The 24,951-nt window shown below is 34.9% G+C and overlaps 6 protein-coding genes across 9 annotated transcripts; 3 read left to right on the forward strand and 3 right to left on the reverse strand.

The window, feature by feature from the left end:
* Nucleotides 1-816: 816 nt before the first annotated feature.
* Nucleotides 817-3,307, forward strand: LOC145205455 (uncharacterized protein C7orf57-like). Its single transcript, XM_080078180.1, has 5 exons — nt 817-951; nt 1,630-1,761; nt 1,977-2,064; nt 2,142-2,227; nt 2,451-3,307. The coding sequence occupies exons 2-5, from the start codon at nt 1,682-1,684 to the stop codon at nt 2,680-2,682; spliced, it is 486 nt and encodes a 161-aa protein (XP_079934306.1). The 5' UTR covers nt 817-951; nt 1,630-1,681; the 3' UTR covers nt 2,683-3,307.
* Nucleotides 3,308-6,389: 3,082 nt separating this feature from the next.
* Nucleotides 6,390-9,855, reverse strand: LOC145205170 (sterile alpha motif domain-containing protein 3-like). Of its 3 annotated transcripts, none has more exons than XM_080077831.1 (7): nt 8,250-9,855; nt 8,098-8,194; nt 7,907-8,029; nt 7,613-7,807; nt 7,398-7,515; nt 7,212-7,288; nt 6,390-7,149 (listed from the first exon to the last, which is right to left on the reverse strand). In XM_080077831.1, the coding sequence occupies exons 1-7, from the start codon at nt 8,390-8,392 to the stop codon at nt 6,898-6,900; spliced, it is 1,005 nt and encodes a 334-aa protein (XP_079933957.1). In that variant the 5' UTR covers nt 8,393-9,855; the 3' UTR covers nt 6,390-6,897. The 3 variants fall into 3 exon arrangements, with proteins under 3 accessions (XP_079933957.1, XP_079933956.1, XP_079933958.1); XM_080077830.1 differs by having other exon boundaries at nt 7,871-8,029; XM_080077832.1 differs by having other exon boundaries at nt 7,871-8,029; nt 8,098-8,317.
* Nucleotides 9,856-10,121: 266 nt separating this feature from the next.
* On the forward strand, nt 10,122-11,057 carry LOC145205172 (uncharacterized). The gene is made up of 2 exons (XM_080077834.1): nt 10,122-10,540; nt 10,893-11,057. Exons 1-2 carry the CDS (start codon nt 10,184-10,186, stop codon nt 10,923-10,925), a joined length of 390 nt encoding a protein of 129 aa, XP_079933960.1. The 5' UTR covers nt 10,122-10,183; the 3' UTR covers nt 10,926-11,057.
* Nucleotides 11,058-13,356: 2,299 nt separating this feature from the next.
* On the forward strand, nt 13,357-20,439 carry LOC145204296 (guanylate kinase-like). Of its 2 annotated transcripts, none has more exons than XM_080076785.1 (6): nt 13,357-13,504; nt 13,662-13,800; nt 14,325-14,457; nt 14,636-14,726; nt 15,082-15,167; nt 18,530-20,439. In XM_080076785.1, exons 1-6 carry the CDS (start codon nt 13,396-13,398, stop codon nt 18,875-18,877), a joined length of 906 nt encoding a protein of 301 aa, XP_079932911.1. In that variant the 5' UTR covers nt 13,357-13,395; the 3' UTR covers nt 18,878-20,439. The 2 variants fall into 2 exon arrangements, with proteins under 2 accessions (XP_079932911.1, XP_079932912.1); XM_080076786.1 differs by lacking the exon at nt 18,530-20,439 and adding an exon at nt 17,384-18,273.
* Nucleotides 20,440-20,504: 65 nt separating this feature from the next.
* On the reverse strand, nt 20,505-23,939 carry LOC145204297 (uncharacterized protein C7orf57-like). Its single transcript, XM_080076788.1, has 8 exons — nt 23,587-23,939; nt 22,877-22,967; nt 22,601-22,686; nt 22,037-22,229; nt 21,819-21,862; nt 21,246-21,379; nt 20,717-20,852; nt 20,505-20,655 (listed from the first exon to the last, which is right to left on the reverse strand). The coding sequence occupies exons 1-8, from the start codon at nt 23,742-23,744 to the stop codon at nt 20,607-20,609; spliced, it is 891 nt and encodes a 296-aa protein (XP_079932914.1). The 5' UTR covers nt 23,745-23,939; the 3' UTR covers nt 20,505-20,606.
* Nucleotides 23,940-24,125: 186 nt separating this feature from the next.
* Nucleotides 24,126-24,951, reverse strand: LOC145204298 (cilia- and flagella-associated protein 90-like). Its single transcript, XM_080076789.1, has one exon. It carries the CDS (start codon nt 24,704-24,706, stop codon nt 24,263-24,265), a length of 444 nt encoding a protein of 147 aa, XP_079932915.1. The 5' UTR covers nt 24,707-24,951; the 3' UTR covers nt 24,126-24,262.

Raw genomic sequence — 24,951 nt, forward strand, 5'->3', positions numbered from 1 at the left:
GCGAAAGTGAACGTTGAGATGTAACAGTTAGCGGTTGAGGATGAGTAAGTATTCGTACAAAGAAACATTTTTAGATTTGGGATTCACTTCTATCAATGATCATGGTGCTGCAAAGCCACAATGTGTGTTGTGTAATGTAGTATTGTCGAATCGAACTCGTTAAACCTGCAGCCATTTTGACATGGGCAGACTCCTATGCGGCGACAACATGGCCTCGAAATTGTTACATTTTTTTAATGTTTGAGGCTTGGGTCGTGAGATGTTCATAAAACTCAGATTTGGGTCGCGGTCAAAAAAGTTTGAGAACCACTGCCATACAGCCACGCAACTGTGGATCAAGTGCCCCCACGTGCCGGCGCCCATGAATGGATGTCCTGGCAAAAACAGCAGTTCGTTTTATACAGGCCATTGCCGTTTGGAGTCTGTTTTATGTTTTTTCCTTAATCCTCAAATCTTATCCCTTATTATCTTGCAATATTGAAGCAGTATGTGGCAAACAAATAATCGAATTGTGATTATTATGTGTTGCAGTAAGAAGGCGTTAGGCTACATGTTTTTGATGCGTGTTCTTGTTAGTCTCAATAACATAAACCTTTGTAGGATAATTGCCAAACTTTTTGTAGGTTACATTTTGCTTCTCAAGCGTTAGGCAGCGTTCGGGCATTTTAAAGCAAAACGTGCACTAAAGTTACAACAGTTTACAGGTGCCAGGGTAGGCTACATCGGTCGATTCTGTTTTGTTTAATATCGCTGTAATTTTAATAAGCTATTAATGTTAATTACTCAGATAGACTAAAAAATAGATTGGTTGCACCACATCTATGAGTAATAAACTATTTGGGCAGTGTGGGCATTTCATTATTAATAACACCTTTTCAATGGAGATTTTGATTCTACTGGTCTTGTAAATTGTCCACGTGATCTCTCACAGCGGCGGATTCTTGGCAACAGGTAAAATTTGAATAAATAAACACTGGTGTTACGTCACACTAAACGTTTGAAATCAAACGGATTCTGGACAAGAATTAATTGACTTGGCAAGACGGCTTTTCACAACCTATGTGGAACGAGGTTGCGTGGAAAAGCAAATAAGTCGTACAAGTTGTAGCTTAGTTGGTTGTTAACCAGTTTTCAATGGAAAGGCACGGATTTTCTGGTCAATTTGCTAGAAGAGCAAATGTTTTTTGTACCTTGCATTAACGTGAAACATTGTCTATGCTGGCATATAATGAAGCACCATACATGTCTGAAACTATAGTAAATATATGTAGATCAAAAGTGTGTTTATGCTGTTGTTGTTGCTGCAGCCAACTGCCTAGTATTTGTGATTTATAGGTTTGGATGTTTACCTGATTATAATCAGGTAAACTACTATAGTTTACTTAGTAAATTTAAAATCTAGTTAAAAATGTAAAAAGCAAAACTTGTTTTTACTGAGTAATGAGTATGCGTTATAGAAAAAAAAGTGCATTTTCAGTCTTTCTGATCATAGCAAAAAATTTTCATGATCACAAAACCAAAATGTATATTTGTATGTAAAATTCACATGTTTTTTATGATATACTGTGAATAGTATGCATCAATATTGCACTTTCAATAACTTTAAATAAGTCTTTATCTTTTATGCAGCTTCAAATTTGACAATTTTCTGATTAACATCTTCAAGTGGTAAACTGATATAATGGCTGCAGCAAGTGGAGATTATCGAGGTCCACAAAATCATGGATTTGCTGACACAGATCCAGAATTTGCAGAAAAGAAGCAAGTTTATGATCTAATTACATCAAAATTAAGTTTAAAATTGTGACTGAAAATGTACAATAGGCATGATGTATAAGTCACAAAATTGGAAACGAAAAATGTTGAAAATTATGCTTATTTAATCCTAATAAGCAACTGAATTTCATTTTTTGTGATAATTTCATTTATGCCAAATTCAGGTTTTTATTTAATTGTTTTGTTTTTGTTCTTTTAAGGAGACAGAACTACATCAAATCTACTGACTCAGACTATGTTAAATTAGCCAAGCAGGGTGGAGCAAAAGATCTCCTGACAATTGCTGCGGCAAGTACAGCTGTTTTTGTATTTTGTCCAATAGACTTGTTATGTTCAGCAAAATAATCAAGTTTTCTCGATTACAGAATGACAAAAATGCTGAGGCTGTTGATTATCCAAAATCAGATTGGTTTGGTCACCACTCAATGGAATCCAGTGAACAGGAAAAAATGTAAGACTTTAAATTTCAAAAGTGAATTGACGTTATAGTTATGCATTGACATTATGGCCTGTGGATTATTTTTTCGTCCAATAACTTTAGCATTTTTTGGGGTCGTGGTTTTAACCAGGTGTTGCGCAACTATCCTGAAATAGTTTTGGGGTTTGCATGATTAAAGTTACAAAATTCTGCCAAATATGGTAAACATTTGCCAAATTGTACTTTTGTACCAAAGACTTGCTGAGCGCCAATGGCATGCGCCGGACTACATGACCCATGAGAACAAACCAAACGGCAGTGGCAGCACCACAAATGTGGATGCAGGAACAAAACAGCTCACAGCCCGGGAGGAACGCATGCTGATTCAGGCCAAGTACAACAGCAGGGAGGTGCCATTCATGTCGGATAACCTGTCCTGTTGGCAACGCAAGGACGAGCCAGAACTGCGCAGCCGTCGTCATAAGTAAACAGTCTGGCATGGTACTTTACGATTTCCCATTAGCTTGGTGCCGCTAACAAAATTGTTTTGCCCGCAATTGCGGGAAGCTAAGTCCCCTTTATGGTTGCGCAAGTAATTTTTTTATTTTGAGTGTGTGCGATTTTATGATTTTAGTTTGTATACCACCGCTGTAAATTGACTTAAATTAACAAGCAAAATGTGTATGGTCGGTATGCGATACAGTTTTAACGAAAGTTTTTGCGGTGCACTGTCCGCTTTGGTGTATAGTTTTCTTGAGTTAATTTTAAAATTAAAAGTTTGTGGTACTAGCAAATCAAAAAGAAACTTTTTTGGTTGTTTCATGCACTGTGCAAATTTGATATTTTCTTAACTAGTGGTTTCATTTTACCTGCTGGCTTCAAAATGCACCACGTTAAGCCATTTTAACACCAATCTTGCAATGTTTAAAATATTGCACTTCATTGCAAAACGTTGTGCTTTCTAAAGAGGTCACATTTGACCGTGTCTCATTGTATGTACATAATCCCTTGGCGCCCAGCAGCGCTTGTTTTACAGTTGAAAATTTTGTCGTTAAACATTCTATTTGGCGTTACGACATTTTAAGTCACCAATAAAGCAAATGTGAATAGTTACCATATGCTTGTGATTTGTTTATTTGCTAAAAATGTGATTCCTACACAGATAAGTCTTAGAGCGAAGTTTCTTCATAGAATTGACAACATAAAGCACCTTCCGCAGAATTAAAACAAGTCAACCGAAATTTTTATAATTGGAAGGCCTTTAGCCGAATCCCTTGCGGTATAAGCGGGCTTTCATTGACAAAAATAATTTAATTGCACGTGTTTCAGGGACGATTTAAATTACTTTTCTAGACACCGTTTTGTCCCCGTGGTGGTTTGAGCGTTTGACAAAAGCGGGTCAACAAAACATTGATATCCCCATGACGTCAAGTAATTTACAACCTGTCTTGAAATAAACATGAAGGGACAAGCCGTAAAAATCCTATTCCCCTTGCACCAGACGTGCACCCTGTTAGGAAGTGATTTATTGTTCGGTTTCAAGCACCTTTTGATGCGCCGTGATGACCCTTATCGAAAACCTGATTGGTTTTGACCGTGCTCACTTTATGACATCCCAGTTATTGCAACACAGCTCTATCACTCTAAAATCCGCAAAACTTTTCCAATGTAACAAGTGCCTCGTTCCCTACTGAACGAATACGGTAACAAAAAGTGTTTGATGACAATAGTGACTTCACGCCCATAGCGTATGTTGCTGTTTGTAATTGTTACATTCGGTCTTTGTTGGACTAAACCAGAAACACGCATTTGTGTTATCAAAGCAAGCGACTGATGTATCAATTTCAACTCAACCGAACGCCAGTGCGGATGGTTTGACAACAACTTGACTGTTAGATGTTCTTTTCAAGTCCCAACTTTCAGGATAAAGCTACTGCTCAAAACTCCAATTACTTGATCAACAGGGTATCGATGAACCAAAAAAAGATATAAACAGAACACAAAATCTCAATTGACTGCTAAAATAACACTATGTGGGGCACATGCCACAACGAAACGTTTATTTAAATTTTGGACAAATTTTTATACCAGAAAAACCAGTAAATCTGATTTCGGTTGTACACAGTTTTTAAATTGTTATGATGTTGATTTTACGAAGGTGATTACCACATGCACAAATTAGGACCAACACTTCAAAATATAAATTGGATAAAAGTATTCTTTCGCAGCAAATAGATGACCTTGTTTGCTTGGTGTTGGTGCGGTCTTTCAAAGTTATGATTGACGCTAAGACAGCGGTTCTACTTTGGGATTACAATAAAGCTAGATAGCAGCATATCCATTGTCCAATTACTCGGTCATAACTGAAAGTGCTTGATTAAAGAAGGGAAAGTGCTGTTTTATGATTTTTTTGCATTAAGTTATTTTGAACTTATAATCTGTTTGAAATATGTTCTGCTTTTTTTCTGAACCTATTTTATAGTTGTTTTTTTCTTTCATAAAAATTTACTGGGCCACAGAATTTTTGAGCAATGAAAATGGGCCACGAAAGAAAAAAGGTTGAGAACCACTGCGCTAAGCAGTAACCTCTATTCGATTTCACAGAAAAATAAAAATTGAATTATTCGCGTCAGTCTGCAACCCTTGTCATTTGTTTACACTGCCGTCTGCACGAAATGGATTTCACTGTGGTTAAGGCAGGCCAAGACAAGATCAAGGCATAACCAAGAGTCGTCCAAGACCTTTTATAACAAGTGGTCTGCCTTGGACGAGCGCCGGCGGTTGTTGTGTACCTCAAAGAAAGTCTACTTTTGTGGACTAGTATGTGGGGCTGCTGGTATAATTAACAACACTACGGTACGCCTATTTCTAATAAACCCTAATATAGGTTAAGCTACATGACGGCATTTCTTCCACCGTTTGGTTTAATAATTATTTTTACTGGTGATTTGATGCCACGTTAATCTGTTCCACAGTAGAAATAAATTTAAGACATGACAAAGTCTTTCTTTCATCGAAGCCCAAGCGAAACAATATCATCTAATCTCGTACATCATGCGATATTTTAGATTACAGTTACAGAAATTTTTACATTTCATAGCAAAACCCTTTAACGATCTTAACCTACGTTTTCGAGTTTGGAAACATTGCATAAGGTGGTTGGAATGTTGCCACAATGCTCTCACACAGAGCGATATGTCGAGACTGGTACATGTTGCAAACATCTTGTACCGGGAAGTGCAATTTTTAATCGATCGTTGATAAGCGTTCAAACTTATTATTTTTGCTAAAAACTAATACCTGCCTAAATTCCCGGGAAGATATTACGTCATGTATTTGTGACGTCGTAAAAGCCCGAGCTTTAACGTAAAACACTTGTGGTTAGAGTACATCCGTAGTTACACGTGCGTGGTTTACTGAATTTAATCCTAATCCCCTTTCCACAAAAATCTTTATTCAATACTCATCTCATGGCACAAATTTAGGAGCAGTAAGAAAATGCATATAATCGCACAATCGGCGATAACCAATCCGAGGTATTCAATGTCCGACAATCGATTACCGACCCCAAGGGTTGCTTATAATTGAGTTTTGATTGCTGTCCGGTGTGAAAGCAGCACACTGGCGATCCGATTATACTTTCGACCCCTAAGGAAACTCACTGAGCGGGTACTCAAAAATTAATTGATTCTTTTCTCTTTCGCAGCCTTGTATCGTTCTTAAATTCGGCCTGCACAAACCTTCACCGTTATTCTTTGCTATACGCAGCTGAGCAACAACAGGTGTAGGACTTTAACTTGTGCAACAAGCACAGTAGGTCTACGACGTGTTTCGTTGTATGATACATAAAGAGGTTTTAAAACTCTAGTAGTACATGTTAAAATATCAAAAATCTTCGCCTCGAAAAGATAAATCGAACATATAATATTTTAATCAACGTTAACATGTAAAACCTGAAAGCAGATAATAAAGTGTTCATGACGGCAAAAAATTGTAAAGTTTTTTGGCAACTAATTAGCGATATGACCTTCAGCAGTATTCGATGTGTCAATGGACAATAACATATAATTAGGCAAGTAAATACTGCAGCTTCAAAATGTACTTTTTTATAGCTCGCTTTGAGGAATAGAATATTTTTGCTCGTTTAAACTAACAAACAACAAGGAGGCACCCACGCTGTGTGGCTCAGTGATGCACTGTAAATCGTAAAGGTGTAAACGACCACCCATACAGGTGGTTCAAAATTTCCACCAAAAGGTGGGAAGTTTTCTTAATATCCCAAGGGTAGAAACAAACCGATCTTCCCAAGCGGGTGTTTTTATACATTTTCACCCAATTTTATACTGGATTTTACTAGGTGGAATTGCAAAAATTCCACCCGTAAGTAATGAAAACGGCCTCGTAATTAAGGTGTATTTCCACCTTTCCACCCTAACATGCCATATCTTTTGGGAGGAAAACACCAATTCCACCATTGTCAAAACAATGTTCTCACCCTAAAACAACACTTCAAATTATTAACGAACACATCTTGTATTACCTTAACAAGCAAGTTAAAATGATGCACTGTAGATACTTAAACAATCTAACATGAACAATTCAAATGTAGCACTGTAAACCCAGTTTTCAAGTCATAAAACTTTTACAGCAAAGAAAGATATACACATATTTTTATGGTAGACAAAATCTAAGTCTTGGTAGCATTACAATGAGTTGATAATGCGCAGTACAGGTAAAGGTATTTTTACTCCAGATAAATTTAGAATATAGCCACACACAAATGCCATGGTTTTACAACATTGAGGAGGTATGACAACATCAAATACCCAATATGCCGCAATCAAAGTTGCAAATGCTGTAATAAGGTCACCCTCAACACAAATTTCTGTTCCATCAATGTGAACCAGAGTTGACGAAGGTGCTACAGTAACAAGTGGATATGGCCAATGGACATTCTACAAAAGTATCTTTTTCAGTTTGCAGATTTAAGTGACCACGTCAATTTACAATACCTTACCTCATCAAAAACAAAAAAACTGCTCATTTTCTCTTGGAAAACTGCTGGTAAAAACAAGATCCATGAATTCTTCATTTCTACAGACACAAAAAAAGATATCAAAATATTTATTTTCTAAAATAATACCCACCAAACCTATGTTTTTTGCTAACATGTGCCACATACTACATTCATTTTTAAACTAACCTAAAATAGCATCATTGACTTCTCCTTCCCACATAATTTTTGCTTTGATTTTTTGAAACTCATCTGCATGCAACTTTTTCATGTTAATCCCTGATACCTGTTCCATCTCCTCTAAAATCTAGAATATAAAGTATTTTAAATCACCACTGTTTCTTTATAGAAAGCTAATATCAATGAATAAAATTGGCATCAAAGAACTAAATATATATGCACACCCATTTTGATGATTTTAAAGGTTGGTACATCTCAAGTAGGTCTTTAGCTGTTCCTTTAAAATTTCGACGAAACTCATAAGTTCTTTTTAGTCTATCCCTTATTGTTTCCTCACAAGGTTCTCGCTTGCTTGGTTCGTTTTGAAGCTGATCTACAAGGATATTTGTGCCGAAATCATCAGGCTGTGTCATATTTGCCTGCAATATATATAAAATTAGTGTTTCAGATATCCCCACTACTCTCATAAATCAAGTATTTACATCAGTTTTTCTTTTTTTGCTACAGTCCTCATTTACCACAACAGCCTTGTTGCTTCTCACATGACCATACTTTCGCTTCATAACTTCTCGATAACTGTTATTGGTAAACTGTCTGTGCCAGTTTGTAAACTTGGTTCTCAACATTTTCACCCATGTTGTCTACAAATAAAGTAAATGTAAAACAGCTTTATACAAATCCTTTTTAAAAAGCAAAAAAAAAAACACACAAAGTAACAGCCAGTATTTGAGAATCGATCCCTCAGTATCGGGTATTCAGCAATTAGTGACTGACACACTTCTTGATATTGATACGGCATTGGATATCTGTCAATGGTATTTGTTAACTCAACAAAAAATACAGCATTAAACTTATTCTTACAAAGTATACTTGACCATGTCTTCAAAAATTATGGCCACAATCCTTCTCCTAAGTTTTCCCCCAATGTGTGCTGTGACTCCCTCCTCAACACTTCTGATTTCTGAAAAAATATGTGCCGGTAGCTCCGGAACTTTATATATCATCGGCCAACTGCTGGTGTCTTCACTTGATGAGGTAGAAGGCAACTCTTCTTTTAACTCAACTGTGTCTGATTCTGGTATGCAGTATTAAACCGTGCAGGAATACAAATAACCCTTTAGGCACAGAGTGAACAAAATACAGAGCGGAGCCCACGAGCGTAAATTGCTTAGTAGCTCGCTGCAGTTGAAGAGAAGCTATTCTCCTGTTCCATATGGTCGAACTGTTCCACATCTTTAATTATTACTTTAAGTTTGCCTGTGGTAGGAGCTTCTTGAAGCGTGTCGAAATCAACCCAGTCACTAAACTGTTCGACATAAGACTGAAGTTTAAAATCACTTATACCAAACACATTGGCAATCTCCTCATAAAGGTCACTGAGGCATTTTACAGTGACAAGTTGCTTTGTCTGGTTATGTGTCACATGAAATGTATATGACATTTTGCTGAATATCTGAAAAACACAAATGTGGTAAACCTACAAACAATGCAGGTACTTTAATTTAATGTAACTGTTGTAAAGTATAAGTATAAAAGGGACCAGCAAGCTCACTGCCAAGTTTTACCACCTGCCAAAACTTGCATAATAAATGAACACAGTATGCATGAAGCTGTTTGTTCACAAATAGGTCATAAATATTGCCAACTAAAAACCAAGCATGTTTAAATGACCAACCAAATTTCACTTTAAAAAAACAGGATTATCATCGACAACATTAATCACAAACATGTCACTAATTTTGTAGTGGCAGCAATCAAAATACAAATCCATGCCACCATAAGAAAAACATCTCCAAAAATTGAAAAACAAAAATAACTAATGCAGTAGGTAACATACTAATGTCCAACTTATGACAATTATGTGTTTTTCCATACATCATAGTTTCGTATTGTAAACAACAAATATTGTAATGTTTCCCGGCACTTAAGAAATCTTTAGTAGTAACACTGCATAGCTGCACTGGGCATTGGAACGTGTCAATAAAAACAATTTAAACACAGTATACACAAACTGTTTTGTTTTTAAGAAACTTCTCATCAAACTTCTTACTGTCTAACTGCACAGCATTACCTGATTAACACAGATAAACACAGGCTACAAACTCAAACGCGTGTTTTTCGCAACAACGTGGACTACAAAATACAAACGCGCATGCGCAGTAGTTGACCATTGGGGTGGTGGCGGCAGTTTTTTCCAACGCCTTTTACAAAACTACTGAATAAAAAAACAGTAAACAACAATCAAACAAGTTGATTTTTGCACAAAATGTAATTTAAGTAGGCTACGCCCGGTAAGAAACATTGTTGACCACGAAACTGGCACAACGGGGGGAAAACCCATATTCCACCTTTAATGTAAAGGCAAAAGGAGTAAAATATGCCCGTAAAGGTACATGTAAAAAATACAACCCACGTAAAAGGGTGGAAAAAAATCCACCCAACACAAATCCACCTTTAGCATTTACAGTGTGGATTGGCCATAAACCAGCGGGAAAAGTAAAAAAACAATAGTAGACATCGATGCAGTTGTTTATTCGCTGCACAGCGCTCGGTTCTCTAGTAACTTCACTCTGAGCAGTGCAGCTTTGCGAAAGCTGGAGAATAAACTATGAGAGCACAACGGGTTTGAAAGCGACGTTTTAAAAGTGCGCATTATTTTAAACAGCGAAATAGATTAAACGAAAGTTTTATTATTGTACTTGCGCTTTTTTGCTTGTCTTTACACGTTGGGTTATCACTTAACTTGTTTTGTTTCAGATTTTAGTTATTTAAAGCTTGTTACGAGAACCGGAATCATGTCTTCGCTTTTGGTTGTTCTGTTTATGTTTATCGCTATATGCCACAGTCACGTAATTCGCGACAGCATTGACGGGTCAGAAGAGTGGGCGGGCCCGACGCCTCCATACGCCGTTGACCCTGTGCAACACGGTCGTTGGGCAACCAGGCAGCATTGGTCCCCACATTTGGCCCCTGGCGGAAAGCGTCAACATTGGTCCTTGTCTCTTTCGCCTGGCGGAAAGCGATCGTATCAACCTGAAGAAAAAGATATGGATACGGAGAAGAATTTCTTGAATGAAATGCGCAACAACGACGATTGGAAAAGCACAAAAAATTTCACCTTCTTCCTTAGACTCCTGCAGCGCTACCTAACGGTAAGTGGAAACGCTATGTCGAGGCAGGGACTATACATAGCAAAACAAAATAATTATTCACATTTGCAATCGCATTGTTTTTGCAATAGGTTAATTTCCTTAAGCTCAACCACATTCTGTATAAAGTCACTGAAATATCGATATTAAACAGTAACTGTACAATTTGTAAAGAAAAACATGTTTTTTATGACACAAAAAATGAACAATATGCAAAGAAACAATATGTAGGTATTTTTTTCATGTTTTGTGCATATTAGGTAATGACAGTGCAGCCCACTTACTTTTTTTCTTATCAAAGTGACATTTTGACGGAGTATTGTTAAACTATATTGAGTGTGTTTTTTTAACCCAGGATCAAAGCAGAAAAGGCGATTTTCAATGGTGACGAGATTGTCGCTGAGAAGATCTACCCCTCAAGAAGGAATGTGTTCCTGTATTGTTATTTGTAACTACTGTAGATTTGCATTTATGTGTAAAAATGTATTTGTGCCGTAAATACACTTTTAAATTTCACCAACAGGCATGTTTGTTAAAAGTTCAGCCAAAACAACTAACAACTATATTCTGAATTTTGAAAACAAGGATAGACTGGTACAAATTAGGCTGTTTTTTGTGTGCATTGAATAATCATTTTGGGAAAAAGTTAGAATTTTTCCGGTGGCAAAGGATATTTATTTGTGTAGGCCATGCTTGTTTTTTTCCAAAACTTTCAGTTAACTGTTTTAAGCTTAGTAGCCATAGGATGTTGAAATGCAGAGAACAAAGTATGTCCAATGATGAAACATAAATAGTCCAACTGGTACATTTGGGTGAATTTATATTAGAAGCGTAAAAAGTGTGTGCATTTTCACTGCAGTTCAAATTATGTCCTGCAGTTTGTATTTTTTACGTACTAATCAAAAGTACTGAACTTCGGAATAAAGGAATAGGACTTCCCATAAAATTATGGTTCGTAACTAAACAGTGACGGCAAAATAAGACTTTAGGCTGAAATAATAGTCGTGTTGTTTCAATACTCAATTTTCTAGAAAACGACGCCCAATTAGACGAAAAATATGACTTTTCGCGGTATATTCATACGCTATAATACCACCGAAAGTTTAGGCCTACCCATGAAAAGTTTTTTATACTCCCTTACTCTGCGCGTGCTTATTAATTCACTCAATGGTTATTTCCAACCCTGCCAGTAACCACACACACACAAAAAGAAAACTCACGACGTTTTTTTATGTCGCTTGAAACCTGATTCATTCATTTCTTTCGGTGTGTTTGTGGTTCCTTAATTAATGTCCAACATGTGTCACAAAAAACGCTTGATTTTTGATTGTTTGGGGTTATTACTGCTTTATACTTTCTAAACGACTTGACTCTGTTTGTGTAGAAACCTATTTGGTCTAAATTAGGCCTACCAGTATGCAGTGTTAAATGTCTAACTTCATTACACGAACGTTTTCGAATTTGTCACTATCGTTCTGTAATTTAAAAACAGAAGTCAAAACGACAATTGGAGGCTAAGTAACATAAAAACATTACAGATACAATATTGTAAAGTTTGTTAAGAGAGTACGAACATTATTCGGAGAGTTTGTAATATATTCTTAATATGCCAGGTAGCCTACAGCCACTACTTTTGCGTTTAGACTGTTAGTAAAACGCCGTTCAGGTAATAATTCTTTTACTGGGTCGTTTTAGCTTATTTAGCACTGCCTTGAAGATATTAGCCAAAGCCTACCAAACGTACAGTTTCAGACAAAATTATTTAAAATGTTTTTATTTTTGTTTGTTACATACTGTAAAAGAAATGCTACTCTTTCGTGTTTGTGTAATTGTTTCATTGATTTGCTCAAGTAAATCCTTTTGGACATGCGATTTTGAATGTAGAGATACAGATCGATATAACTTCACGCCAAACTACTGCAAACAGGTAGGCTATAATATTCGATTTACTGGGAAGTTTAACATTGCTAAAATACTGTTAATATCTTGCATAAAATACGATTAAACTATAGCCTATGTAGGCTATGTGTCACTTTGCAGGAAATTACCGCATACCGGTCAAGATCAATCATTGTAACCATGACGTCACAAAACACGCAGAAAGTTAATGAGCAATTTAATACCGGTAACCAACACTCATGTATTAGAGTTGGTCAATTTTTATCAACTGATTTTTAAATTGTAATAATATTTTTTGTTGAAAATAAACTATTATTTTTTAAATATTATATTGCCGAAGACAATTTGTTAGGGGATGTTTTTTTCATGCGTTTGCTCAAGCGTGCGATGACGCCGAGTTTCTTCTTTCCAGTCATCATTACCCTTTATAATATTGTATTGTCTGTAGTGTACAACTAAAAGTTCAAAAAGAACAAATTGAAGTGTAGTTAAACCCGTGACTGTGAGGTAATGTGCAAAAAGAAGCCCTATGTCCTCCCACTGCTTTGTTTTATCAATTCTAATTTTAAATGGTATACAGTTTTTGGTCAGGATTAGAAAGTGTTTTAGGAATAAATAAATATGGCTGCGAGGTTAGCGGCCACGCCGGTCAGCACTGCGTCTTGGTATATTGTTTTTTTGTCTCTTTATATGTTTGGGCTTTAACCCAAATATTGATTGTACAGACTGAACTTGGGGTCTTTGCTAAAAGTGGTTTACCTTCTTATGAAATATACGTAAAAAAGAATGTTTAAAAACAGTTTAAACCATTTTAAGGGGAACTAAAAAAAGGTTTATTGCATTTGAAATACATAAAAATCCTATTATCCAAATCAATTGTCTAGTGATACAATTTCAATCCTTGAATCAAAATGTGATTGAAACTTTATGTTTTGTATCAGGTAAATTGTGAAGTAGACATGGCACTTAGACCTGTTGTCTTTAGTGGACCATCTGGAACTGGCAAAAGCACTTTACTCAACTTGTTGTTCAAGGAATTTCCCAGTGCTTTTGGATTTAGTGTTTCACGTAAGTATTGTCCTGATAAGTCCATTTTGTAATTGAATCATTTGTCATCAAAATCACAGTGTTTTCTATTGTTATTTGTGTAGTACTGTAGTATTTGGTTTAATAAGAATAAAAATATACTAGCTAACTAAATAAAATCACATGTAATCGATTTTAGATACAACCAGAAAGCCAAGGCCAGGGGAAGAAGATGGAAAACACTACCATTTTACAACACTGGAACAAATGCAAACAGAGATAAAACAAGGAAAGTTTATTGAACATGCCCAGTTTTCTGGCAATATGTATGGGACAAGGTGATTATACTGCACAATCCTTACTTGTTTTTATGTGACCTGTGTAGGTACTTAAATAGGGATCTGCTTTTCCTCTGTAGCTTTGGTTTTGTTTTGTGTATTTCATTAGAGATGTCACCTCTGGACTATTAGTTATAAAAAAAAGACTTTAATGCCAATAAATATGATAAATATAGATCTTTTGAATGTCTGTGTAAAATTGTTAAAATATGGCACAGCTTTATCTTACTGTGTATTTCACCAAACATTTTACTTAACATCATTACAAGCAGCTTACAATTAAGAGTGATTGTCATTAATATTTTAAAACCTGCACAAAAGGTGAATATCAAAAGCAGCTTAGTGTGTGTCATGTTCATATTGTCACCATGAAATCCCTATGGCTTGTACAAGCATAAATAAAAACGTACTGAATGTTTATTAACTTGAGGCAAACATAAATGTTATGAAAACATATCCATGTTTATCAACTGTAAAACAGATTTGTGTTAGCGGCAATTATTTACATGACCATCAATTTTCAGCATAATGGCTGTAGAGGATGTGTTAAAACAAAAGAAGATTTGTCTGCTGGATATTGATGAACAAGGTGTGAAGAGTATCAAGAAAACTAACATCAATCCACTGTACATATTTGTTGCACCACCATCCCTTGAAGTAAGCTGAAATAAAACACTTATGTTATACATCTTTGTATTGATACCAATTGGAAACACTTGTTCCCTTACTATGGAAAGCTAAGTTGAAACACAGGTTAAAAAACTGTGCTTGCAAACATTAGATTTTGGGTGATGAAATTGCTTTGTTCTTTTGTAATTGATTGTTTTATTAACAGGCTCTTCGTGAAAGATTAAAATCAAGAGGAACAGAATCTGAAGAAACAATAGAGAAGAGAATGGCCACTGCTGTCTCAGCAATGAAATATAGTATGTAACACTTGCATGTGTTTTTAATTATGCTCTGGGAAAATTATATTAAAAGCTAATAGTAGCCAATGATACTGAACACACAGTTTTTCTAAGTGTACATCTGTTTACCACAATACTAAAAACACAAATTTTACATAACACTTACTAAAATGTCCAACTCTGATTAAGAGCCTGTTGCAGTTGTACCAAAAACTGGAAGACCCATATTCGATCAAGAAGTAATTAAATAAATTTTTTTTGTTATAAATAATGTTTCCAGATTGAAAATACTTATTGCAAAATAAAATGTTACAGGTTTACTACCATTTCACCTGTATAAGCTGTCTAACTGGTTTTCTTTAAATGCCCACAGGTGAAGAAAAAGATGCTTATGACGTAATCATCATAAACGACATACTGGAAAGAGCTTACAAGCAGTTGCGGGACTTTCTCATGGAGGTTTGTTAACTTCGCAAATTGCATGGTTAGGTTATTAGCTGGCTTACATTATGTGTAATATGAACTACTCTCCATATTGCATCAAAATAAAGTCAGTTTTATTAAAGATTAGTTGCTTGTAGTTAGAGTGTGATCTTTTTAGTTGTGTGCAAAAAGATTACATTGTTATTAAAGCAGTTTGTGGTACATCTTATACAAACATGCCATTTACAGTTCAGTATAAATCTTCTGAAATCACTCAATCTAGCACAGTTGTCAATGGCAGGAAATACACCTACAACAAACCAGTTCATCACATGTCACACACAATAACTAACAATAGACTGAAATCCAACCAAACTAATCATTAATATCAAACCAAAACAAAAATTTAAGGTCATCAAATTTATTCTTTTAAACAAACCATACAAAATAAATAATATATACAACAGACATTATTTATTTATTGGTTCATAAACTTGACCAACTTTGTATTGATTATTGTTGCTTCCATGCTTTTGTGTGGATAATTTGTTGTAAAAAAGGCAGATAATGCAGAATGATTAAGAAAAAAAGTCACACGATCAGTATGTGATGTTAACTCCCAAGAGAAAATACGAAAACATTATGTTTAAAATTTCCTACTGCAGAAAAAACATTTTAACATAAATTATGTAAGAAGACAAATTTGCATTTGAGTATTTAGTCAAAGTTTTAGCCTCTGTACATAACCTTAATATGTAGTTCAAAACCCTAAAATCAACTGAATTGTTTAAGTAAAACCCTTAAATTTGTTTGTTGCATAAAAAAATTAAAGTTGCTGGTTGCCTGGCAGATAAAAAGTTGAAAAAACCTGAATTTTCACATTTGCCTAACCAATACAGTACATGTTACCATGTACATAGTAAACCTTGGTTAATCCTGACCCATTTGGACCAAACAAAAATGTCTGAATTAAGCAAAATCCGGATTAACCGAAGCGGTTTAACCTAGGTTTACTGTATACAACAGGGCTACTCAATTAGTTTTGTCAAAGGTCCAGATACAAAAGGTAAAAATCAACAAGGTCCGGACACATCTCTCAGTAATGTAAATGCAGCATGTCTTAGCCAATTTTGGTTGTAACTAATCGCGTTCCAACATAAACACTATTGTTCAAGCCGAATGTGTGTCAGCAAAACAAAAGCTTGTATTAGGCACTAAACGTTAATTTACTCTTTGAGAAACTATATTGGCACAACATACAAAACACATTTTATCTAGTTTTGTAGGATCACTTGGACAATTATTCAAAATTAAGTTTAGTACGTCACAGATAAATTATGCGCAAACAATGGCCGTTTTGTTAATTGTTTAGGGAAATAATGGTCCATTTTTCTTCACAGTTGCACAATCTGACCTCACTTAAGATTTTGGAAAGGCTTTTCGGGATAGCCTAGCTATCGTAATCCCCCCAAAAATCGCAATGCAGACCCCAGTTTAAAAACTGCTGCTACATTTTAATGATTATAAAATTACCACGTAATTGATAGTGTATGTAGCCGTAATGAAAAGACAGTCGTGGTCCACATCAAACTCCTCAAAGGTCCGGATATGGCCCGCGGCCTGCCATTTCGGTAGCTCTGGTATATAGCATTGTTTAATTGCATCTGTAAGCAAGCAAGAGCATAGCATATTAAATCAACAAAGATTCAGTAGTGGATTTGTACTGACCTTAGCTTATGTGACATTGACAAATGAATTTTGTTTTGAATGGTGTGGAGTTGTTTGCTGTTCTCTAGTGGGAATGATGTCATAGCTTTTATCAGTATTGCTGATCTTGGCTGGGCATGTTGTTTTCTTGTTTTGAGAATACATTCATTGCGTTCTATGTTATGTGCAACCTTTGTCATGGGATCAAATGTAATTAACCTGGACCATATATAATTAACTTGATTAGCCTGGGGGTCACAGTGTGTGTAACAAGGGCTGTCTTGGTTTTGTTTCTTATCAAACATCTTTATTTCCTATCAGCAATTAGCAGTAAAAATCAAGTGATTTTTTTTATTTCAAATGAGTTTGGATTAATGATTAAAAGTGCTTACTAGTACTGTTACGAAATAGTTTAGGGGACTTTATTTAAATGCACATTACTCATATGGGTTGCACAACCTTTGTAAAAGACAAGCATGCTGCCAAAAGTGATAAAATAATTGTTCAATTCCAAGTATCACATTTGCTTCTTGTTTTGCCTGTAGGAGGTCTTGCTGGAAGCATAATCTGCACTGATTCACCTCTGAATTTTGTTTTTTTTGCTGTTATTGTTGTGACCAATGTGATGTAATATTTATGCAGTGTGTGTTGTTTATGGTAAAGTCTGTTAAAATCATTACCTTTGTGAGAATTGTATGTTTGGAAGTAACATTAAAAATGTGTAAATAATTTTTTTAAAGGCTTCATAGTCTAATATTACACAACATAATTTTAACATATAAGACCATTTAAAAAATGCAATGGTAACAAAGTTTACCCTAAAACATCATCTTGTCAATCATACTGAAAGGACCTTGTATAACAAGTAAATGTAAATCATTAAAAGTTTATGCAAAAATTCTACTGTCTTCCATGTTCCGTTATTTTATATTTCTGTAGTCTAGATATTTTTTACATAACCATGTTACTTGTTTTAGTATTTTATGTTATAGTATTGTACTCGTTTTGTAATGTGACATGATGTTGGTTTGTTTTTACAAATAATTTTGAATCGATTTTTAAAATTTTGTGAATTTCTGTATGTTTGTTAAAATCTTGGAAAATAAGGATTGTAAACTCTTTTTATGGTAACACTTTAAAACTTCTTTTTATGGTACAGTACTTGCTTTCTACATCTAAAAACATGTGCTATTTTGTTTTATTTTTGCATAAATTTTGTCAATTTACCATTTTAGTGGTTAATAAATAGTTGATTACTAAAAAAATGTTTATTCAGCTGTGTAAACTGATTTGTTAATGTAGTACGAAAGGAAATGTTCTAATCCCCCCCATTTGGTGCTATTAAGTCTGATTTTACCAACACATCTGTTTTTGAACATGTGCCAGTAACATATTTGTGCAAAACAAATCAATAAATATATTACCAGATGTTTAAGGGCTTGATGTGGTTTATTGACAGACAATTCTTTGCAATTTGTTGCAGGCAGTTTTTTGTCAGATAGCTTACTCAGCACTAATCACATCCCTTGACTGACATCTATTCAAATTTGTGCGACAGTGTTATAAATGCATGCAGCTTTGAAGAAAATTATTCTTCCAAAAATTATTCTTTTAACTATTTTTGTCCAAATGCTTAGCATACCTACATCACAATGAACTTTTTCCTTACCAATTAATAATGTTGTTGTCAGCAATTTCCTGACCTCACCACTGAACCTGAAACTGCAAGTGACCATTGCGACCAAAAGCAGCAAAGTGAAACAGAGTTTGAAGACCTAACAATCAACAACAATGGAAGCATCACCGAAATTTCATTAAGTCCTGTCAAGCTCAAAACAAGTTCGCTAGATGATGCGCCTGCTGTGATGAATGTTGACTCTGGAACTGACATGGATGATGCAGCAGTTGTAACAAGTGAAAACCTTAATAGCGATATAGTTGTGACTACCAGATCCTCAGTCATTGACATGGAAACTGAAAACACTGAAAAATCAGCTGCCTGCGGTGATGTGATGTGGAATTCCTGTGCAATCATCTGATTTTTTTCTTGTACAAAATTTTCAAGCCATTCCCTGTTGTGATAAAAGTACTGCCTGTTTCTTTACCTTAATAGGCATGGTCCTTTCTGCTCTAGTTGACACACTGTTTTTACTGTCCACCTGTCAAACTTTAAGTTAAAAGTAGTTTTATAATTTATGTTACTGGACTGTTTTATATTAGTAAGTTTCCTATCTTCTGTACTTGATTATTGTGTAAAAAGTGCAGGTAAAAGCAGACAGTAATCAAACTGTTTAGCTGTAAAGGATTGTTTTACTTTATTATGCTGTTACTCCAGTATTCCATTACATTTAATGCAGTTTTGTTGATTATGGACCTCCTATTTGGTTCCAAAAATAATTTTGTGCTTAACGCTGTTTGGTTTTAGGGTTTTAATGCAATTGTAAAATAATCTTTATTACTATACCTTGAGTAACCAACAATTTTAAGTAATATATTTTCTGTACAAATGTTTTAGGTTTGTTTGGTGCGGGTGATAGTATGGCAATCAAATCACCAATATTAATGTTATTTTTTGGTTGAACTGTACTTTCTTTGTTTTACTTATTGCCAGGTAAACATGTATAATTCTCATGGCAGTTACATGCTTTAAACCAAACAGTGCATTATTTTTAGTTCATTGTGAAGTTTAGAATATTTTTATTTGATATGCAACTAGCTAAATGACAAGGCAGTTACTAAATCAATTTGAAGCAGTGGTCCCTGACAATAAATATTTTTTTTGCCAATTAGAAAATGAACTTTTTTTAATTGATATTTTCCACACTCTCGTAAATGCTTAAACAATTTGCTCTGTGTTAATTGTGCACAAAATTATCTACCTTGAATATAAGGAAAATCAAATCTAAAAACATATCTTCCCACTGTTTTTAATTTTAATGTAAAAAAAACTAATTGGAACCACTCATTTATTTTTTATACAAACAGAACTGACAAACAGCCCTTGAACATGCACTTTACATGGTGCTGAAATTTTGTATTAGCTACTCCCCTGGGTTTACCCTTATTATGTGACATTTAATTTGCTTGTAACAAGATATTACTCCGCTGGTTACTGTCTGAACTCAATTTGAATTTGTGCTTACTTCATGACTTTGTCAATGTTAAACGGCTTTTGTTGGAAAAAAATTACAGAACAGACAAATTGTTTTGCATATTTTAATTATGTTTTTAAGATACTTATATTGTGGTTCATTACATGTACTTTTTTACTTGTCTATCTGTACAAGGACTTTTTATTTTAAGTGTTTATGTTTTTTATGTAACATATGTTTTAACATGAAGCTTATGTAAAGATTTCCAATGTGATTTTTAATTGAAACTTATGACGAGAAAGGGACCTGTGTAATTCTATCATTCCCACTATCCTTGTGCATTTGTTTAAGTTGCAATCCTACTTATTATACTTGACTTTTGATTTTCCACTGCATTGTAAGTGTTTTACTAAGCAAATTATTGTGTAATGGTACCAATTATTTTTGTATTTATGCTTTGCACCAAAAAGCTCAAGTAATTCATTTAAATATAAATTTTGGAAATCTAATGATGTTGTGTTATTATATCTCCTGGTATATTTTTGTTGGGTCGGAGTTTAACAAAACAGAGAAATACATTTTGAAAAGTATATATATTGACACACGGAAGATCAACTGCAAAATTGAAACATACAAAATAAGGCACTTTTTTCTTTGTACAATCCAGACCCGCAATTTAAGTAAGCACAGCACCCGTTGATAGTTTTGTTTTCACCTTAGAAAATCTGTAAGGCAAAATGAAATGGTCACCTCACTTTTTATAAAATAAGCATTTTGTGAGCTTACTTGCTCATTTTGAAGGGTTCTTTTTCTTCTGCAACAACTCTTGTTTTTTTAGGCTGGTAAGCAATTGGCTTTAATTTTCTTCTTGGCTGTTCTTTCTTTGAAATGGCTTGCTGATATTCGGTTAGATTTAACCAGCCTGTCATAAATATTTGTATGGTTAGACAAGAAAGTTTGGTTGTATATTTGGCAGGCACTAATGTGACAAACATTTTCTAAATGACATTAGAGATGTTTGGACCATTATTTTCATTATTAAACTTATGAACAGATCCATATACAGTGTTCCAAATTAGAAATGGTTTTGTCACTTTTGAAAGTTACTAAAAAATTTAGATCATGTCAGCCTCTTTACACAGACATTGAGTCAAACATGTCAAGTATTCTTGTAGTATTACTGAAAAAAAAAAAAAAAAAAAATAGCTATGTTTCTAAGTCATGAGTCTTTTGGTGTCTTAAATATATCGTCTTCAAACTGCAGTAAGAAAAAATATGACCAATTCTACCAAATCAAAATGGATATTAGTGTAACCTTTGTGATTTGGTTCTTTAAACTTTTTTCCAGGTTTTTTGGTTGCCTGGTTGTGAGATTTGATCCATTCAGTCCCATAACCACCACTTAGCAGCTTGTCGAATTCAACTTCCCTTTTTATTCCTTGGGATTGCCTGAAAATCAAATACCAAATAAATATTCTCAAATTTTATGTAATGCATTTTTTATACAGAGGTCCATTTTAGCAACCAAATATAACTTGTAACTCCTTTCAATATTTTTTAATAATCTCTGGAATAAACTCTTACTTTGGGTAAAGAGAAAGGGTCTGAGCTTGCTGGTCATTCCGGCTTTTATACATAAAGTATTTTGTTACAACACACTGCGCGCTTTACCTACGATAAGCGGGGTTTTGGTGTTACCTTGCTCATTGGGCGCTGTGGCACAAGACCTTCGCAACCCCCAGTAAAATACCAACAGCCCCCACGGGGTCATGATCCACATGTTGAAAACCACTGGTTTAGATGAATGGGAAATTAGGCAAAAAATCAAAGCATTGGAGATAAATACATAAAAAACTACAAGTAACAGAAACATGCAAATTTTTCTTACTTTTGGCGTATTTCAGGTAGCTTTAAACGGTCAGGCCCCTCTGCCTGTGAAAAAATGTATATATTTTAAAAATGTTGTGTTGGTGGTGCCATACTTCATTAGGTAAAATTAAAAGTAGACCTTCACAGCACTGATTATGAGTTACAATATGGTTAAAAAACAATGTACACCACTGATATAATGAACTGTGATGATTAACTGAATTGGTATTTATTTACCTGTACTTTGTCAGGTGACATTGAATCAACGTAAAATGGAGCTTGTCTGTTTTCGTACTTGTCCTGAATATTGCGTCTCTCTTTTATGGCAGCTCCAAGGTCAACTTTTACAGGTTCAGATACTTTTTCTGCCTCCTCCATGTATGGTTCATGTACCATATATTCAGGTGGATTCCACCTTCTTTCTGCTAATCTGCATCAGTAAAACAATTGAAAACAAGGTTAAGGGTTGATGAAAATCAAATACTATGCAAAGTAAAACTACATCAAGTGTAGTATTTTACAACTTTGTACCCAAATGATCAATATATGTAAGGCAATTAAAACTAACTGTTAGAATTATGTTTCAATACACAGTTAGAGTTTGAATTCACAGTCATGTTCTCATGCACAAAATATTGCAACAAAAATATAACTTACTTTTAAATCTAATTAAAAGAACATTAGTGCCAATACACATGTTTTTATAGCAACTACAAAGTTTGAAAACAGTACATTTTAGTGTTTTCGTACTGCTAATAATGCCTGTATTTATATTTTTTTACAAAAACTTGGTTTACTAACATTTTCTTTTCTTCTTCCACAGACATAGGGGCATGGTCGAACCAATCAACTCGAGGATAAGGCCGAGGACCATCATCTTTGTCATACTTTGAACATAACATTTTCAAGAATTAGTAAGTCATCATAAACAACTGCACTTTTTGTCAAATAACAAAGAGAAACTACATGCATGAATGTTATACTTATAACTAACACACTGGAATGCTTGTTTATGACACATTGCATAGAAAGGACTTATATGCCTAATATTAAAAACACAATGGTGCAAAGGTTCACCTGAGCATTAAATGTGAGTAAGTTTTTCCGTCCTCCTTGCTTTGCAAGCTGTATGTATTTTGAGTCTGTATCTCGAATCCAGTTTAGTTTGCTGTAAAATGCAAGAAGAAAAAAATAAAAACTCAATCATTCCAAAGCATCTTTTAAATGATTAAAAGCTCCACCATGTAATCCTCCCAAAGCTCCTTATGAGGGTGACATTGAGGTTAATGTACAAATTTTCGTTGGTTTGCATTTACCAGTAGGGGCTAACCAGATAGTGTCTACAAGGTTAAACGAAAGTATTTTTTGTTGGTTAACCGGTTAACAAAAAACAATGCTGTTTAAGCATCAATCATACACCATTTTCGAAACCACACAGTTCATGTGCAGTCACAGAAGTCTAGAACAATGTTATGTTTATCTACATTTGAACCAAATGTGTACTCCTATTTGTCTTGAAATCTCTACTGATGGTTAAATTGGAGATACTAAAATGTAGTTAAGGTGTTTTAAAAGTGAAAACCCTGTATGGGGCTAATTTTTCCAATCAAGAAATTGTAAGATGGCAAAATAAGAAACATATGTGGAAATGTTTCTGTCAATATGGATCTGCAGAGTGCAGATGCTTTAAGAAACTACTTCAGGTTTCATCTCTTGGACAGTCGTTGTCAAACTGCATAAAGGTTTGTGAAGGGGACTAAATAAGAGAAAACATTACTTTTACGTACTTTGTTCCAGTTTCTCGTTGCATTGCCTCAATATCTAGTTCATCTGGAGCTGATAAAAGAGGAATTTGAGATGCAGGGGGAGCTGGTTGCTTTTCACCCTTTTTCTTTGATGCAGGAGCATGATAATACCACTCCTGTCCCCCGCCCTTGGACTGCATTTTGGAGAAAAATACTAAATACCCTAAATAACCAAAATACCAATATGGTTTAGCGTGTGCAAGTTGCCATAGCGCTTATTGGTGAAGGCAGTCAACCTGAACGAATACGGTATCCGGTCATTAACTTTGTCTGGATTCGTTTTAAACTCGTTTTTTGTGGCAATACATTTTTAAAGTTATAAAAAAATAATTAGTTTCACCACAAAAATATGACTGGTAATTTCTCCCTTTAAATCAGTATTTCCAATTTTTGTCCCCTTTTCAGTTATTTTCACGCAGAATACACCTCATCCGCCACATTTGCGAAAACATTAGAATCGATCAAATGTCTTTTTGTGTTTAAAGGTTTTTCTAAGTACTGTACAAAAACACAACTTTGGATGAAGACAGAAGATTTCAATCCACTTAATTAGTTTTATTATGTGCACCGACAAAAATCGAAAGTAAACCAGTAGGTTTTCGCCAAAAAGACACAAAACAAACAATTTACACCAACAAGTATCAGCACATCCAATATGTCAACCATCCAAGCTGCTGGGAATATTTGTACCACGTGACCTGTAGAATCCCTTGTTTACGCTTTCAATTATGACGTGTTCTCGTGTGGTCTTTTCCAGTGGTGGACGAGAGCCGTACATTGACGATGACAGTGCAGGTACAGCTTTTCCTGCTTCTTCCTTACTTACGTTTAACCCAATACGATTGGCTCTGTCGTCCCGGTGAAGCTTTTTTTCGTATTGATATATCGGATGAAAAAGTCTGTCATATTCAGAGTAGTTGGCGTGTTTTTTGTTGTTGTTAAAATAGGTTACAACGTCGTTCATTTTTTCCTGCTCAAGCCAGCTTCCAAAAGGCTTCTCCAGCGTCTCGTAAGCCTTGTTTCGCATTCTTTTTTCCCGTCGTACATATTCACACCACTGGAGTTTCTTCTGCTCAGGAGTAAAGTGCTCTTGGCTTTCCATATTGTGAGCTATTAAGTTTTCAGAAAAACGAGAGAACAGAACAGGTTGACAAAAACCACACACATACTTTCTCAGTTGACACAGATACAACTATTACGTCATAGAGGATTGAAAACATATGGCATGACAACATACATTGAGGTGATGGACATTCGCCAAACACAATATATAGTAGGCCTATGCAAGCAAGGTTTGTAACAAAGAAGCTGTGGGGATGATTTGTGGTGTTTATAAATTAATAGATT

The sequence above is a fragment of the Phallusia mammillata genome, chromosome 8, assembly GCF_965637545.1.
Source record: "Phallusia mammillata chromosome 8, kaPhaMamm4.hap1.1, whole genome shotgun sequence".
NCBI lineage: Eukaryota > Metazoa > Chordata > Ascidiacea > Phlebobranchia > Ascidiidae > Phallusia > Phallusia mammillata.